This window comes from Nymphalis io, chromosome 20, assembly GCF_905147045.1.
Source record: "Nymphalis io chromosome 20, ilAglIoxx1.1, whole genome shotgun sequence".
NCBI classification, from domain to species: Eukaryota; Metazoa; Arthropoda; class Insecta; order Lepidoptera; family Nymphalidae; genus Nymphalis; species Nymphalis io.
The window spans coordinates 9,700,057-9,719,258 of NC_065907.1; the positions used below are offsets into that span (position 1 = coordinate 9,700,057).

Here is a 19,202-nt window from a genome sequence, read left to right on the forward strand (position 1 = left end):
CAGTATTGTTGTGTTCCGGTTTGAATGGTGAGTGAGCTAGTGTAACAGGTACAAGGGACATAACATCTTAGTTCCCAAGGTTGGTGGCGCATTGGCGATGTAAGTGATGGTTAACATTTCTTACAATGCCAATGTCTACGGGCGTTGGGAACCACTTACCATCAGGTGGCCCATATATTGTCGCCTATCTATTCAATAATAAAAAAAATAATAAAATATGGTCTATTTATATACACTTCATATAAGAAAATTATATATTACAACGAATATTAGAATACAGTCAGAGTTGAGTATATAAACTAAAACTACTGATAGCAGTGTATATGGAAATGGCTAAAAACGTTTAAAAGTATTTCGTCATTTATTTTGATTAATTAATACTGTTCGATCAACTCATAAAACTTCAGTTATCGTTTATTTTTGTCTAATTTTTTTTTATTATACCAATAGTTACTACATTATGGGATTTAGCGTATGCTCTGTATTTTCAGCAGGAAGTAACGCAAGATCAGACACAAGTGGCGCTGGACACTCCGCCCACTAGCAACAATAGTAACAACGGTAACGTGACTGCCGACCTGCTGGGCCTGTCCCAACAACATGAGGTTAGTTGGTTGAGTTAATAATGGGCCATCAATATTGACACTGTTAGAAATACAAGCCACTCATTATGCAGTCTTTATTTCAATGTTTATTATTCATAACATGCTCGGTGTTAAAAGAAAACATCGTGAGAAAACCTGCATGTTTCGAATGAAAATCTCATTTATGTAATATTGGACTGCCCGTGGTAGATTATAATGTAAACTGTGTTCTTAAAAGAGGCCTCAGTCCAACAGCGGGACATATGCAGACTGTTACCTTTTTTACATTTTCTAATAGTATTTAAGATGGTATATCATGATTATAATGACACTGTTGTTAATCGCCCTTTCAAATCGTATAACGTAGATTATTATTGATGTTTATAACATTGCTCTACCACCATTATGCCATTATCCCGTTGTAGGTGTTTGTTATATACGTTTGTAATACGTATAATACAATGGAAACATACATGCAATGCAAACATACATTATAAATTAATTAGATATTATTGGGGAATTGGTAGATTTCCTGTTATAGTTGTATGTAATGTAAGCAAAAAAACGTGTATAAATTTAATAGTCAGATGTTTTCCTTATTATAGGATTTAAAATGAATATAAATGTAAAAAAATACGGTAACTATCATACATTCCCACAGACAAAGGACAAACCAGACGAGCAGCCGCCCAAGCAGATTGACAACACACCAACGTTGGACACAAACAACGGCAACGTTGGCCGCATATCCGCCAACTTCATCCAATCCGAGCGACGCGACGACTTCGCGGCGCACAACGGACACGGACACGCGCACCCGCTGACGTTGCAGAATGCGATCTAATAACAGAGACGTACGGTCGATATTAGAACGGCTTCTCCGCGTGCATATTGGCTAGGTGAGCTCGACACGTCAACTGTGCCGACACGGTAGTTACATTGAATAACGAACTCGGAGCTTATCGAGTTAATAGCTCATTTTAAACGCTGAGGAAGCATTAGAAGGTCACTGAATTCGCCTCAATATCTTACAACAACCCAAAATTTTTCTTCGGTTTTCTCTTTTACTGATAAACTAGATAAATGTAGATTAAAAAATAATAATTACCCTTGATTAAAAAGTTAACTCCTACGCTCTTTGGACAAGTTTAAAAAGATTGTTTGTTTCTGTAATGTAAAAAAAAAGCTATTCTTTTTATACCTACTTTTAATTTAATTAACTTAATAACAAAAACATTGGAAAGTTTTTATTCAAATACGTAGCAGATATACTAATGATGAGAAACAAATACGCTTTCAAATTTGGATTATTATGCTGTTTTAAACAAGTCTTTACTGTGAACGAAATAAGGCTTAAGTTTGTGTAAATAACTTCGGCTCTACATGAACTGGTGGAACAAAAACTTTTCCTTTATTAAAAAGAAATTTCCCTTAATGAAAATTGAGATTTCTATAAACGATTATAAGATAATGGTAGGTTTCTAAGGTGCCTTTACAGTTTTGTTAATTTTAAAACGGTGCTAAAATAATAATTAATGAATAATGAAATTTAATTTCATCGATGTTAAAGTACAAAATTTTAACAATAATAATGAAATTCAATAATGCACAATATCTAATCTAGTTGAAGGAATGGTCGTTCGTCCTAGCCAATATGTATGGAGTGAGAAAGGTATAGATATGCTGTACTATTACCACAGATGTTGTCTCTCTCACACGTGAAAGTTAAAGAGAGACTAATATACTTTTGACATGATGAGTTATAACTACCTAACTTTTTTTTTTAATCTGTCAAAATGTTATCTGTGGTAAGTATTACGCATGTATGTTGGCACATGATATAATAATTATATGGTTAATAATTATTGCATTTAAATCGCAAATCCACGATTCTATTAAGAATTTAAAAAAATATATCTAGCTTTTTTTTGTTTTGCTAATTTTAAGCGAAGAGTTAATAAAATAAATCGTAATCATCGCTTGACGTTCCTCGTATGACAGAATTAATATTTTCATACGAAAAAAAAAACTTATTTCAATGCTTTTTTAGCGATTAGGAGCTACGACAGACAAACAAGAATTCAACAAAAAAATATTTTTTTTATTCAAATCATTGGCAAAGACATGCATTTTAAGTGTAAACCATATTAATATTTTTCTAAACGTATTTAAATAAAATATTCGATACAAATATCCATTGAATTCGTTTCAAATAATTAAATGCATTAGATATAAATAAGTAAACGGTTTGATTAACTATTTAATTACTGAATATAAAATATCGGTTTGTTCGTCTGTTGCATTTTTCCTAATCGAATTATTAACAACAGATTACAAAAAAAAAAAATTGAAAACATTCAATAATGATCGTTTGGTGTATAGGTTGTGTACAGCGACACTCGCGAACAGTGTTACAATAATTATTTAATGTAAGTTCTATTTATTGTGATGTTTTTATTATTAATAATAATAGATAATACGGCTTTGCTTATCGCAGCCGTTAGTTGGTTATTAAATTACTTTCTTTGTCGACGGATAGTGACACGGTAAGGCGGTATACATTTCAATCTTACTTATATGTCGATATGATAACGCTTCCGACTTTCTACGATCAAAAGTATATTGGATAGAGACGGAAGATTTTTACCTCTCGCTCTTTCTCTGAGAAGATATGTTGAAAAGTTCAGACGCTATGACATGAGTATATTTACATATAATTTATGATAGCTTATGTGTAATAATGAGTATTAATTCGCATGTCTCAGTAATCCGATTCGCAATGGTGCGAGGGAGACAGACATATGGCGGTAAGCGCGTGTGCGAGTAAGACAGATGCATTGTGTATGAACAATTAAAACGAAAGTACGAAATCTTTTCTTTATTAAAAACATCAATTAAAGAAATATAAAACTTTATAAAATTAATTGATTATGAAATTATTGAATTTAAATTTTTTTTTTTGTTTAAGACTGAAAATAGGAAATGGGATTTTGTTGGAAATTGCAGATGCGTTAACAGTCAAATGTCTGAAACCAATATACAATAAAACGCTAGCTATACCTAAGAAAAATTTAAACGATTATTATCTGTTTATTCGTAACTGTTACGAACGAAGTCATTGAGGTAACATACTACATACAATATGTCAATAATATTGCTTATTCAGATTTAGCACTTAGACCGACCGGACAGCTTTGATACTAGACATATGATCATTTTGGATCTCCATTCAACGTAATATCAACTCTATATATGTAAAATTGTAACGGAATGCTTTATATAATTACGATTTTGGTTTTATGTATTCATATATCATATGGAGGTCTGAAAAATTTAAATGAACTTAATTACGACGCAAACAATAACGGTGTTACTGTAGGATATTTAAAAATGCATAAACAATTTTTTGTAATATAAGTAGTTAGCATTCAAAATATAATCTTAGTCTATTTACAATATGCCTTTCTTCTGTTGTTGAATAATATATTTTTTTTTTTTGTATGTTTGTAATTCAACAGTGTTCCCAATTAAATTGTTCATACCATAATAGTCTCTTATCGTTTTGAAATTAAGACTAAAATGGTATACGCAATTAGATAACACAATAGTACCGTGTTCGTTGAACCAAAATGTTTTCCTTTATTTCCTATTTATCAATTTAGAAGTTATAATAACAAATTATAATTAATTCTGGGAACGATTCCCATTTATCGTATATTCCATTTTCTTTTTTTATAACACTTTTCGTTCTATGGACTGAAGATAAATACGGCGTACGTTTGTTTAATAAAGATTGACATGTTTCACCAAAAAAATTAATGTATTTTAAGTGTTAATCTACTCATTCGGATTTAATTATTATTTTTCAAATAGTTTTTTTTTCAATGTAATTATGAATAAAATGCATAATAATTTTATAGTTTCTGAACGCCCGATCAGACATAGACTATATACCGCTTATGTAGATAACATTATACAATTTTTGCTAATCGTCCATTTTGTAATATTATAAACAAATCATGTAGTTCATACTGCGACGGCCTTAATAAATAACTTTTACGCTATTATTTTCTTAAAACATTTTTTTTTTAATGAAAGTTGTTTTTAAACGTGAACCTGTGTGATACGATGCCATTTTGATAATTCATCGTTTGTACAATTCGTACTGTTTTTGGTTACCTATGTATAATTTGTTCCCTAATTTAGACTGATCGATTCATGCATATCCGATTTTGTAACAATTTTAAACGACACAAGTTTCAAGATGGCGGCGTGTCACGTGTCACGTGTTGTGTGCTCGGTAGTGCGATGCGGCTGTGGCTGTCGTTATAACAAATATTATGTATTTATCACATTGAGACATGGCTTCTATATACGTTCTATTCTTTATTATGTTAGCAATCGATGGATTTATAAGGAGAAAGTTTTAATAAAAAATATTATGAAATTTATATTGCATATTTATTTTCCTTTCCATTAAACCATAAGTTTGATCAGTTTCCATTCACCAATCATGTTAATTATAAATTTGTTTAATGATCTTAATTTATAATATATTTTTTACTAAGGTAGGTAGTAAAAATTTTATAGTAAATTGTCACTAACGCCCATAGATATTATATTGGGCGCTGTAAAAATATTAATCATTCCATACATCGCCAATGCGCCAAAAATCTCGGGAACTGAGATGTTATGTCCCTTGTTCTTGTAGTTACACTGGCTTACTCACCCTTCAAACCGGAGTAAAATACAATATATATGGTAGAATATCTAATGAGTGGGTGCTACCTATCCAGACGGACTTGCACAAAACTTCCACTTAGTGGTAGGATCACCAAGTGTGTAGTACAGTAAGTGCAGTTTCGTAAATTCATCCATTTAATAATATTATAAATGCAAATATTGTTCCAACCTTTCACGACTAAAAGAGTCGAGATGGCCTAGTGGTTAGAACGCGTGAATCTTAACCGATGATTGTGGATTCAAACCTGGGCAAGCACCACTGAATTTTCATGTGCTTAATTCGTGTTTATAATTCTTCTCGTGCTTCACGGTGAAGGAAAACATCGTGTGGAAACCTGCCTGTTAATTTCATTGAAATTCTGCCACATGTGTATTCCACCAACCCGCATTGGAGCAGCGTGGTGCAATAAGCTCCAAACCTTCTCCTCAAAAAGGGAGAGGAGGCCTTAGCTCAGCAGTGGGACATTAACAGGCTGTTACTGTCAAGACTAACGAATTGAATCGATCGCAATGAAACGACATAGCGGTGACTGGGACCGAGCTAAAGACAAACATGCCCCAGAAGCAAGACCGAAGAATCTTACAAACACGTGGAATAACCGGAAACAAAAATAAAATAAATGTAATGACACCCAACGTACTCATTTAGCGATTTTGTGTATCAACTGAAATTGAACTTTAATGTAAAGGATTTCAGTTGCATTTAAATATTAAAATTCTAAAATCATTATTTTGTTATTTGATACAGGATCTCGGTAATTAGGGATCAGGATCCCAATAATTTATATATCTATAATAAATGTTTTTCTTTGTTGGTGCTCGAAATTTGAAATAAAACGAATATCGAAATTGACAATTGCCTTTATTGTTTAAATATTCTTTGTATTATTATATTAGGGTGTAATTTAATTGTTGACATTTCGCCAGCCTTAGCGAAATGTTTGCGGACTATTTATATAACGAGATACAGCGAACTTTATTATAATATATTTTATAGCGATCTATATAAACGTTTCTCAACTCGTATATATCACTATGAATAAAATTTAACTATACGGTTAACATCACAATTTTTTTCATTAAACAATGCTTCGTTGAAGAAAATAACAAATTTATAATTTTGGTTAACATAAAATTTTATTCCATACTATTACTAAACAATTCTACGAGAACAGTTAATTTATATGTTTACATTGTAATGTACAATTAGTGTAGGTAAAGATAAAAAAGACTTAAGTTCACTAAAATACACCTCGAATGATATACCTACTGTTTATTTAAAACTTTAATATTTGTTGTAATAGATGACTAAGCCGAGAATAAAATTAAATAAAAAAAACAATATTAATAAGATTATAAAAACCTATAAGTATGGTATAAGCTTCTAAAGCCTAGAAACTGTTCAACGCTAGTATAAGCCTTATATAACTTAAACGGGAGAATACGCGCTTACGATATGTTTTATTTCACTAGTTTTTGAGATAAATAATACGTTTGTCTTCGAATATTCAGTTCGGCATCGCCATGTCGCCGTTGGGTTCAGAATCTGTGAACAAAGATAAATACAGTTGAAGTTTTGACTGCTTTATATATTTATTTTAGATTTTGTTTTCGTTTTATAGTGTGCAATGAACCTAATAAAGATTTCATATTAACAAATCAACTTCGGATAATCATATTAACATCGAATATTATGTTGCATTTATTTGGTATTTATTATAAAAAGAAAGGAGTGAAACTGAGAAAAGATTTAATTGAATTTTGTTATTTTTTTTCTCCGAATAGGAGAGCACCTCCATAGGGTAAGTGGTAACCATTGCCCAGACGTTGTCGTTACCTATATAATGTTCCTTTGTTCCTGTACATTGGCTCACTCACTTTTAATACCGAAACAGTAAAACAAAGTATTGCTGTAAAAGGTAAGGTTTGTACTTTGCTACATTATCGCTTGAGCCCAACAAAAAATATTTTTTGTCTTTGACACATTAACGTCGTGTAACATGTAAACAAATAAGCAGTCATTCTCACTTAAAACGCTATCGGTCCACTTTTTGCCACGCATTCCCAAGAAACCCGTTTGTCCCCTTCGTTTAGGCCATGGACTATTAAGCAAAAACTTAATCTCCTGCGCTCCACTGTTTTTCATGTCCTTCTTACCGCGAACGCCTATGAATTTCCCACGAAACGATACGTCATATGGTCTTTTTTCCTGCACGGATTTCTTCCCACGTACGCCGAAGAATTTGTGTATGTTCGTCCGTTTTTCCACCTCATTCGAGAAGCTTGAATCATCTGGAATATCACTGGGCTCGGTGGAAACTTCGTTGTTTAGGTTCGATCGGAGTTTTTGTATGTACTCTTTGATGAATTCGTTTAAAATTGGATATTCGGATAGGTTGAAATTTTCGTCAGTTGAATAATCGATCTGGCCAATCAACGATCCTGAATGCTTCGGAATGTTCCCGTAGCTCTCGGGGAAGACCATGAACTCAGGGTACAGGTGCTCTTTCTTGCCTCTCATGCCAATGAATCCCATTGGAACACGTTTGACATCACCTTCTGAAATTTCGTAGTTTTTCTTGCCTTTAACACCGATGAAGTATTGGGGCTTGCGTTTGTAATATTCATTTTCGCCGTATTCGTAGTATTTTTTGCCGCGCATACCGAGGAAACCTTGTGGTACGCGTCGCACCACCTCCTGAGCGCTGATCACATACACCAGCTGGATGGTGATCAACAACAAGTAAGCCTTTATCACACCCATTTCTTGTGTTATAATCTGCAAAGAAAATTATAATTTAATTAGTTTTCACTCATACATACACATGAATATGACATATAAATATGTGTCTATTTTTATTTTAAAGGAAATCACAAAGAATGCGTATGAATTAGTGAATAGAATTAGTCACGATCAGATTTAGTTTTACTGAACTCAAGAAGGTTAAATCAGGAAACTTTTGTTTGTAAATACAAGTATATTGCATTTTTTATCTTACTCATTAAAAGCCTAATGTCTTCTTAAATACGGATTTTATAGTAGATTTTGATGTGTTATACAACAACAAGATTAACTTTATCTAGTCATGAAACATCACAAGCAAAGCGATTCGACGTCACGTACAAGTCCCACGGGCGACATGAGTAAACATACTATTGTCGACGAACTACTTTATTAAAGCTCTTATTAAGGATACACTGAACAAAATAAAAAAATAACCCATTTTTTTAGTATAAAGAGACAAAGTAAATTAATTATCACACGTATAGAATTAAAGAATTTCTAATTCGAATCTTGATCAATAAAATCGTATATAGGTATATCAGGGGCGTAGCTTGCCCTTGTATTGCCCTGTATCAAATCGCTTCTTCCTAACTGTGGCGAAAACCTTTTTTTTCGCTGGAAAAACGCGATTACCACTCATGTGATGGAAACGTGAAAATGTGGGATTCACCGGCGCGGAATGAACCGGAATACTCACTAAAAGACCAGCGGTATCTCTCTGTCTGTTCAGGCAGGTAGTGGCTTTTTAAAAAAACTGTATACATTACGGATTAAAAAATATATTACAATATATGTAATACACAATTCTTTTATTTTTCGATACTATACATTTAACTAGCCATTGCCCGCGGCTTCGCTCGCGCGTAAATATAGGTAAAGGAATATTGTATGGAAGTCTGTGATTTTAAAGTACGAAGGTTTCACTGACTCCAATCTTGGTTATCGGAGCAAGTGTCTCATGTACCACTACTGGTGGTAGAGCTTTGTGCAAGCTCGTAGTGGGTACGTACCACCCACTCATCAGATATTCTACCGCAAAACAGCAATACTTAGCATTGTTGTGTTCCGATTTATAGAGTGAGTAAGCCAGTGTAATTACAGGCACAAGGGACATAACATCTTAGTTTCCAAGGTTGGTGGCGCATTGGTGATGTAAGCGATGATTAACATTTCTTACAATGCCAATGTCTATGGGCGTTGATGACCACTTACCATCAAGTGGCCCATATGTTCGTCCGCCTACTCTATAAAAAAAGCAGATTATAAACTTCATTTCTTTAAGTTATACGCGGGTGAAACCGCGGTCACAGGTAGTATGGAAAAAGTATGTCAATATCGCATTGACTGTAATGAATAATTTTAAAATTAAAGCATATAAGAGTAAGTTTATAAGAGCAAGTTTTTAAATTTTACGAATGAATTACGACGTATGAAGTAAGAACAGAATGAATATAATATTATTTAATATTAATCTGTAATTTATTTTTTTTAATTATCTATTTAGATATGAGATCAATGAAGCAAAGAAGACAGAACGAGTACGGCTATTTGCTGCAGTGATGATCTGTTATAAATTTTAAATCACCCCCTTGGCTGTGACGTCATCGCCACAGGGGCTAACACTGCAAACACAGCTAACAAGGTGACACAAAAAGGTCTTCGTCCGGAAATGCTTTTGTAAAAGATAAAAGTTTCTTGCAAGATTCCAAGGAACACTTTTTCTATTATACATGTCTGATATAGTCTGTTGAAAATACTTTAAAATTAATATATAGGTAAGGATATAGAGTGTAGTGCCCTTATAATAATGAAGCTAACAAGCAGCTTCAAATCCGGACAAACTTAATTTAGCACTGAATTTTTATGTTTTTAATGTATATTTGATTCATCCCGCGATGGGGAAACCGGCACGTGTTGGATGAAAATCTGTCAATGGTCACCGCCAACTCGAATTAGAGGCCTTCGTCTAGCAGTGGAGCTGTTATTTTACTTTTTTTTTTAATGTTTTTTTTAACATACAGGCCAGTTATTCTGACGCAAAGCCAAAAAAAATATTTATTGTTGGCGCGTTCCGCTGTAAAGGGTGCGTGAGCCGGCCTAATAACAAACACAAGGGACCAAACAGCTAAGTCCTTCGCTTGGGATCACATTGGATATAATTAAAAGGTATGTTTAATACTAAAGGTTTTCCACGCGAACCACGACCACATACCGTTTAGCGCACTTGCCTTGTCGCTTTTCATATAAAATTCCTGTGACCAATATGGGCCTTCTTGATGATGTCGCAAGTTCGACCCTATCCCCTAAGGTTATTATTGCACCCCACAAGCTTAATTCTTAATTGGAGAAAAAATAAATACTATTTTTTTCTGCTTTGTTAGTTTGATATTTTTCAATACATATTTGTATGTACGTACTTACCTATGTAAGTATATGTACCTATCTCTTTATAATTATTAAGTTATTTTTTTTCTATGCATAGTCCTCTTGAACTTGTAAGAAGGTTAAAAAAATATTTCTGAATAAAACAGATTTCTATTATAAAATAAATAAAATCTACCTAGAGTCAACTTATAATAAAAACAGATACTTATAATAAAATCACAAGAGATTCAGCGAGTAAATTTAAACAGAAGACAAATATTAAAAAATTGTGATGTATACTATATTCATGTAAGCACTTTTATTTGACAATTAACAAGGCCATGTTATATTTAAAGCTAATAACATATATTTTAATCAACTTTTAAATCAATAAATACTAACAAAGCTTAAAAAACATAAAATGCTGATTTTTTTTAAAGGAAAGAATATTTTTTTTAAAAGTATTTATTGACACTGCAGTTTTTTTTTTATAAATTTAGGTGGACGAGCATATGGACCACCTGATGGTAAGTGGTCACCAACGCCTATAGACATTGGCATTGTAAGAAATGTTAACCATCGCTTACTTCGCCAATGCGCCACCAACCTTGGGAACTAAGATATTATGTCCCTTTATGTGCCTGTAATTACACTGGCTTACTCATCCTTCAAACCGGAACACAACAATACCAAGTACTGCTGTTTTGTGCTTTGAATATCTGATGAGTGGGTGGTACTTACCCAGAAGAGCTTACATAAAGCCCTACCAACAGAATAGGATACTTGGTGTCAACTTTTAAATTTAAACATACATAACAAATCTAGGATCTCAGGCATTTGACGGTGTAGGCAAGTATTTTTGACACTGCGTCAAACTGTTGTCTAAACACTAATAAATAAGCAATTAAACCGTTCTAAATGTCAAGGTGAACCTCGCTAGTAACGACTAAAAATGTCCAAAGCTAACAATATACCACCACTTACAATGGTGTCATCATGAGGATGTCAGACAAAGATATCAGGTAAGAGTGAAAGAGACAAGAAATTCCTAATGAGAACGTCACACTAGACCTGTTCGAGGAAGTATTTGGAACGGTTAGCAGACAAAAGAAAAACTTAAAAATAGGTCTTATATTACACCAAGATGTTATTGAATTTACTCGTAGATAATGCTTATTGAATTACAGGTTTTTTTTAAATTATTTTGTAACAGACATCGTCGTTACGTTAAGTTGAAATAAATTTTAATCGAAGAGTTCAGTTTCAAATCTGGTTAGCCACCACTACATATGTTTAATTTGTGTTTATAATTAATATTTAACATTGCGAGCAATTGCATATGTCCTATGATATTTCTGCACAATAAAACAATTTAAGGAGATAATTTCAACTTTCAGCTACAGATTTTAATTTCATAATATAACAAAAGCCTAAAAGTGTTGCTGCCGAAACAATATCAGTTCCTGTCAACAAGATCGCTAGCTTTCTAAACGATGCTGTCCATATCAACCTTCCTCATAGATGAATTATAAATAAATTAAATACTTAATAATTCAGTGACGCTTCGATTAAGAGACACTGAGCGATTTCAGTTTATACAGTATGTCTTCATGACCAGCACAAGGCACTTAATTGTAATCGGAATCTTCGTTACTAGCAACGTGCACTCAAGAGTCAGATACACTTTGAAAGCGATATAAAAGAAAATAGACTAGTTTTCAGCGCTCTCGTTAAAAGTCTGGAAAGGCCAAAGTATTTGGGAAAAGGGAATTTATTTACGCCGAATTCTGCACTCCGCCATTATGGGCTAAGTGCTCGCCGATATATTGCATTCGATTCAACGTCCTGCGAAACGACGCTGTTACAATTACAGTGAAAAAATCTGTACCTTCAATGATCTATGTTTACTACGAAAAAACTTTTAAAATATAAATTCACGATAATATATATAAATAGTGAATAAATGCAATAATATTTTTTTACTAAAAAAAATGAAGTATCTGTCTGTCTGTTCTTCAAGGTGTGAAGTAATGTATAATAGAAAATAATATTCGCTTCCCCTAAATTGTACTAAGAGTGAGGATGATAGAAAAATAGCTTAAGGGAATCTTCGCCGCTGAGCTATATTTAAGATTTTTGTTTTACGAATATTTGGTATATTTCAAGTTTATATTTAGGAAACAAAATCTTCAAAGTTATAAGTTATTCTGATAAAACATTCTTAGGAGCTGGTAGCTGATGGTAACTAATTGTTAGAAGATCGGTGAAGTGCGGAACATGCAGAGCCGTTGATGCTGCGTCTGATCTCTGTCGTATGATCGCCTCACTATATTATTATAGTACTATTATCAGGACAGTATTAATTTACTTAATTTCAAACTCACAGATTGTCTACATTTATTGATACTTTATAATTGGTTATCTATTGATTTTGCTACATTTTAAAATACATATTAAAACATATCATACAAGGCCTACAGCTCAGTTTTCATATGCTTAACTAGAACCTCATTATATAATACGAGTATACTTCAAAAACATTCCCGAGAAGTACACGCCTCACTGAAGTTACAATTTCACCAGAAAAGTCGATTTTGTAATATTTTTACATGATTTCCGATATTTCGTCCACTTCACTCAGTGAAATTTTTTTTTTTTTTTTTATATCGCCGGGAGGGCAAATGACTCTACTCCACCTGATGGTAAGTGGTAGTAGAGTCCAAACGCGACGACGGCCAGTACAGACGGGAAAAACGTTCTGCACTAGCCGCCTTCGCCTTGCCGGCCCGCAAGATGCCTCTTCACGCCTCGTTTGAAGGAACCCGGGTTGTAAGAGGAGGGGAATACGTGAGCTGGTAAGGAATTCCATTTTTTGGAAGTGCGACAAAGAAAGGAGTTGCCAAATTTCTTTGTTCGCGATGGAATTGATGTCACAGTTAGGCGGTGACATCGAGAACCAGCTCGCGTGGACTTAAGAAGGAAGGGGGAAGCAGGAATTAGAGAGAATAATTCCTCCATAATTAGAGAGAAATGTAATGTATTTATATTAAACTTATTTTAATTAATCTATTGACTTCGCATTTAGTTATGTATTCCAGCACGCTGTTCCGATGCGGTTTGGCGGAATAATAAATGTTGAGATGTATGTAACTTCAGATATTAGAATTCTTTAAATATCTTACTGCTTAGCCTGAATCTCCTTACAGAGAAGGATTGAAGCTTACTCCATAGATTGAAGCATAATCCAATTAAAATGAAAAACGGTTAAGGTGGCTGGGATACGTGCATCGAATAGAGCAGACTCGTCTGCCAAGACAAATACTACTGGGAGAGTTGCGGATGCGAAAAGTTCTGTTGGGTGGCCTATGCTCCGTTACAAAGATTGCGCTAAGCGTGATATGGTTGCGTTTAACATCCCAAGCAACCAATGGGAGGAACTGGCCTACGACCGTGCCAAGTGGTGACGCGTAGTTCACGAAGGTTTGAATTATTAAAAGAAAAACGCACTAGGCATCATGAGCGGGCTTCAAACACCCGCCCATCTGAGAGCGCATACACTTGTCGGGAGTGCAGCCGAAGGATGCACACTCGCACTGTCAAAGATGCAGAGGCCTATATATAATCCAATACAGTAATATATTTAATTACAATATAAAATAATATTTCCGTCTATATTCGTATCACGTAGTGTCTTAATGACAAAACATAACAAATGTGACCTTATGTACTGTAATGGTATGAAACTATGTCTAAGACTCGCTTTAGATGGAGATGTTGATAACTTATATATAATAAACCAGCCTCCAAGCGCCACTTGTATCCTATGTCCTTATCTTTATCCCTGAGTGTATGTGAATAACTGAATAAATCGGCCATAATGATAATCACCAACTTACGGTGCTAAGCTATTTTCACGCGTATTTGAATGTTACAATCAGTAACAGCCTGTTAATGTCCTACTGCTGGACTAAAGCCTCCTTTTGAGGAGAAGATTTGGAGCTTATTCCACTACGCTACTCCAATGCGGGTTGGTAGAATACTCATGTGGCAGAATTTCAGTGAAATTAGACACATGTACGTTTTCTCACGATGTTTTTTTTCACCGTCAAGCACGATATGAATTATAAACACCAATTAAGCACATGTTACAATCATTGTAATAAAAATCGTATATTACTTCCTGATATTTCACAATCGTATTCTGAGATTTATTTCTGAGTTTCGAGTTTATAAAATAACTCTACTGTTTTACAGACTGTCGCCATCGTCAAAGCATAGATGTGACGGATGTATGCAAAAATTTCAAAAAAGAAAACTTTCATTAGATAATATACAGGCGTACTAAGACATGACATGTCATGAAGAGGCATCTTGCGGGCCGGCTAGGCGGGGACGGCTAGTACAGAACATTCTTCCCGACTGTACTGGCCGTCGTCGCGTTTGGACTCTACTGCCACTTACCATCAGGTGGAGTAGAGTCATATGCCATCCCGGCGCATATAAAAAAAAATGAAACACTTCTCTATCATATCATGAACACGTACAAAAATTATCAAGATTAGACAAAAATGGGGCTTACTGCATACTTTTATTATTTCTACGGACAAAGACAAAAGTGGTACTAACTGCATTAATTTTATTTGCACGGAAAATCCCCTGCTGGTTCATACATATATCTTTAGCACTAAGCCTAGACTCAGTTTCAAGACCGGCAATGCAATCACAGACAGCGTATTACATGAGCATCTTAATGTCTAACAAGATAATAAGATGATTTGAATTCGTAGACTGTAAAAAGAATCCCAATTATATAAAGTGAGTCGATATGAGTTTCTCCAATCATTGTAATTTTCCTCTAATCTTTACGAATTATGAAATGTATGATTGATATTCGACTGTAATAATTTTGAAACCTTTGGGAATAAGAAATAGGGATTGGTGTCGTTAACGCTGCGTTATATCTTTACTTTCAATACGGGTATCATTTTAGGTTTAAGTAATAAACAGTATAGGTAATTGCTAGGCAAAAGTGTAATGAAAAGGTTTGTGTAAGGAATATGTATTGGAGTATTCCGTCACGCTATTCTAGTGCGTCAATATTTATGCAAGTTATATATAATGTGTTCCATTACCACCTAATATGTAATGTATTAGCTGGAGATTGCGGGTTCAAGCCCAGGCTTTAGTTCAAGTGCTTATTTACGTTTCTAATTGATTACCCACCGAAAATGGTGATGAGTAAAAAATTGTGAGGAAACCTGCATGAGTTGGTGTCAAATCTGCCTCATGTGTATTCCAACAAACAGCATTTGAGCAGCATTGTTGAAACAGGCTCCAAATCTTCTCTTCAAAAAGAAGAGGAGGCCATAGCCCAGCAGTGTAGTTTTTAGCTCTGCTCACCTATGGTACACGTAAAGCTTGCCAAATTTCATGCTTATAGATTTCTATTTAACATGAAGTAATCGTGAAAAGTAATGCTCAAGAAATTTATTTGTTGAACGTGACATCTTCACATACTAATTAATATGATTACACAATATAAATATATATAAAACAAAACACGATTTTTTTTTACAAAATGTAATCAATTCCCGCCTTTAATAGTGTCCAAATTTTTTCGCCAAAAAATCGGACTTAAACGGGAAAATGACAGAAGCACTTATGCCGTCATCATCGATCATGATTTGCATTGAAACTATTTATAACAATAATATTTATGTATTATTATGACTATATGTCTGTGGTCCTGTTTATCTACCAACTTACACTAAGTAAGTAATAATTAGGACCTAGTTATCTTGTATAAACCCTAATACATTGCGATTAATCAAGCCTGGACTTAGAGATCCAAGGCACTTTGATGTTTTAGGGCCCCATTCCGGAGCGGTTTGAGTAATAGTATATTATTTTTGACTGGGTGGGGCCCTGTAGGCCTAGGCATAAATCCAAGATTGCTTCCAATCAAAGATATCAAGATGAAACCATAGACAATTACTTTTTAAAGATTTGACATATTTCTAATAATTTAATTAAGTCTTCTCTTAATAAAAATGATTAATTATATATAAATTGAATTAAATCAAAACGTCATCTACTTTTATAGTTATTAAATATGATAAAATTGGATTAAGTTCCACGATAACCCGATTATATATTCCCGCTAAAGATATTAATATAATTATAAAACATTGTACCCACTCATGCATTTGCGGTGATTGAATTATAAATAATCAAACAAATAGACTGACAATACAAAAATAAAAACATTAGCTGTTATTTTCACTTCATGGAACTTCTAGGAATATAATGGTATAAACAATTGTCAATGATAACAATTAAATTATACGTACTCTCGCATCATTTGTATCAAATGTACTTTAAAGACGCATTTATAAGATTCTAATAGCAATAATGATGTGCTTGCTTTTTTTTTTAAATTATTTTTCTTATATCAAATCAATAATGACAGAAAGAGACAAATCAGTTTTCAACTAAATAACCGTTAAGTAACGTTACAACTAAGGCCGTAAATCCTTTTTATTATTCGGTTAATGGTTTATATATAATGGTTTTTTAAATTATTTCATAATATTTCATTTGAAATATTATGAAATAATTTAAAAAACCATTTCATTTGAAATTTTTTGAAATTTCATTATTTCATAATATTTCATTTGAAATATTATGAAATAATTTAAAAAACCATTATATATAAACCATTAACCGAATAATAAAAAGGATTTACGGCCTTAGTTGTAACGTTACTTAACGGTTATTTAGTTGAACACTGATTTGTCTCTTTCTGGCATTATTGATTTGACATACGAAAGAAGAAGACACAAATTTAATTGTTTGACTAATCACCACCATCAAAATAAACAACGATGAACGATTTATGATTAAAGTCGTAAGAGTATAGGCTATAAGTAGTTACATTTAAGTAAAATTGAAATCTATGCAAAAAACTATCAAAGTTACTTTATAAATATGTCAGCAGAAGATCAGTACATACAATGGCCAGAGTTCACCATTTTCCGTAATGAGTATAATATTTCTTACACTGTTGTGACTGTTACCAAATTGGCTCATATGTCCTTCGAAACGAAAAACAGAATTGGACGCAAAGTTTTACAGTTTAGTAGTAATAAAAGCTATGTGAAGGCATAATATAAACAACAATAATAATAATAATGTCCTCCAGACCGATTTCGGCCATGGCGGCCAATCTCAAGAGAGATTAGCCAACTACGCAGGAGATATTATAGTGCACAAGTGTGTGCGCAAACACAGGTGCAGTCTCTATTCCCTAACTCTCATAATCCGATGGGACGGCAATCCGACACGACCGAAAAGAGTTCAGGCGCAGGACCAACGGCTTTACGTGCTTTCCGAGGCACGGGAGTGTACACACTTCCAACTTCCAGACTCCGGGCTGCTACTGAGAATTTTTCTGACAGAAAAACCCAATAACTTTTTATTGGCCCGACCTGGAAATTGAACCCAGGACCTCCGGGTCTGCGGCCTTATATCAAGCCACTGGACCAACGAGGCAGTCATATATAATATAAACAACACTAATCATATAATATATATAAATAGGAATTCTTGCTTTTGTTTGCTCGCGCATTGTTCATTCAAGGTAAATGTATCCAAAATACTGGTACCATTCTCCCCTTTGTTATATTTATCTTATGAAACGTTTTATATTTTTTAACGTGTTATTGTAATGACATCTAATTCATTTTATTGGATATCTTGAACATAGCATGTATGGTCTGGTGCACGTATCGTCTAATTGGTTTTCCGTCCTTATTTCTTCACACGGGGTACAAAGGGATCAATATAAAAAGTGTTTCGCTTCAAAAGCCGTGTAAAAGCGAAAGTTAATTGAAGACGTTTTGAAGAAATCTTTTAGATAAATTGGCGCCTTTTCGGTTCCTTTTATATTACAATAATCATTATATTTTCGTCAACGACTTTGTTATTGATCATTTTTTTATTTGTGTTATTTATGCCTGTAATCAAAACTAAGTCTTATTTTTATTAAGATACGTATGACATTTCTTTGTAATTGGTTTGCGTTGTGTTTTGAGATGGTCTCCTTCTGCGAAAATGTCATGTCGCAGAAAGAGGCCGCGGAGCGGGAGCGTGAGGAGAGTCCCTCCGCTGGCCGGAGAGAAGACCGGAGAGAAGACGTCGGTGCTACGCGCATCTTCTCCTCGCACCGTGAGTGTCGCCGGGGTTAGAAGGTCTCTGTGCCCCAAGAACCTCCTAGGATTTGAAGGCCCGCAGAGGTGGGCCAACCGCCGGAACGGCACGGTAGTATGCGCAAGCGATCCCGTGATGTACCCCGACAAGACGGAGTGGGTACCGTTGTTTTACTTAGTGGGTATTCCAGCGCCATAAGCGCCGGCGAGCGTAAAAAAAGAAGGTTAATAGAATACACATGTGCCAGAATTTCAGTGAAATTAGACACATGCAGGTTTCCTCACTATGTTTTCGTTCCCCGTCTAGCAGGAGATGAATTATAAGCACAAATTAAGCACAAGAAAATTTATTGCTGATTGCCCGGGTCATAAGTTAAGATCACGCGTTCTAACCATTGAGCCATCTCGGCTCATTCATATGAGACATAGTAATATAAAGTAACACCTGTAAAACCTTCCATTCAAGAATGTTTGGACCTTTCGCCACGCTAATCCAAAACGGTTTACAACGTGTACATA

At 34.1% G+C, this 19,202-nt stretch overlaps 2 protein-coding genes across 14 annotated transcripts in view; one reads left to right on the forward strand and one right to left on the reverse strand.

Moving 5' to 3' along the window:
• LOC126776317 (MAP7 domain-containing protein 2-like) overlaps positions 1 to 5,035 on the forward strand; it is a 47,206-nt gene extending 42,171 nt beyond the window's left edge. For 11 of the 12 annotated variants that reach the window (XM_050498740.1, XM_050498745.1, XM_050498743.1 and 8 more), the window contains 2 exons: positions 492 to 605; positions 1,246 to 5,035. In XM_050498740.1, the coding sequence (XP_050354697.1) occupies positions 492 to 605; positions 1,246 to 1,428 (297 nt within the window). In that variant the 3' untranslated portion in view covers positions 1,429 to 5,035. The remainder of the gene's footprint in view (positions 1 to 491; positions 606 to 1,245) is intronic. The other variant, XM_050498741.1, reaches the window with a different exon arrangement.
• A 1,569-nt stretch (positions 5,036 to 6,604) lies between these two features.
• Positions 6,605 to 19,202, reverse strand: part of LOC126776401 (tachykinins) — a 71,781-nt gene continuing 59,183 nt past the window's right edge. Inside the window, exons 2-3 of one of the 2 annotated variants that reach the window (XM_050498898.1) lie at positions 7,485 to 8,106; positions 6,605 to 6,873 (exon numbers count right to left, since the gene is read on the reverse strand). In XM_050498898.1, the coding sequence (XP_050354855.1) occupies positions 6,836 to 6,873; positions 7,485 to 8,091 (645 nt within the window). In that variant the 5' untranslated portion in view covers positions 8,092 to 8,106 and the 3' untranslated portion in view covers positions 6,605 to 6,835. Of the gene's footprint in view, positions 6,874 to 7,355; positions 8,107 to 19,202 lie in introns of both variants that reach the window. The other variant, XM_050498896.1, reaches the window with a different exon arrangement.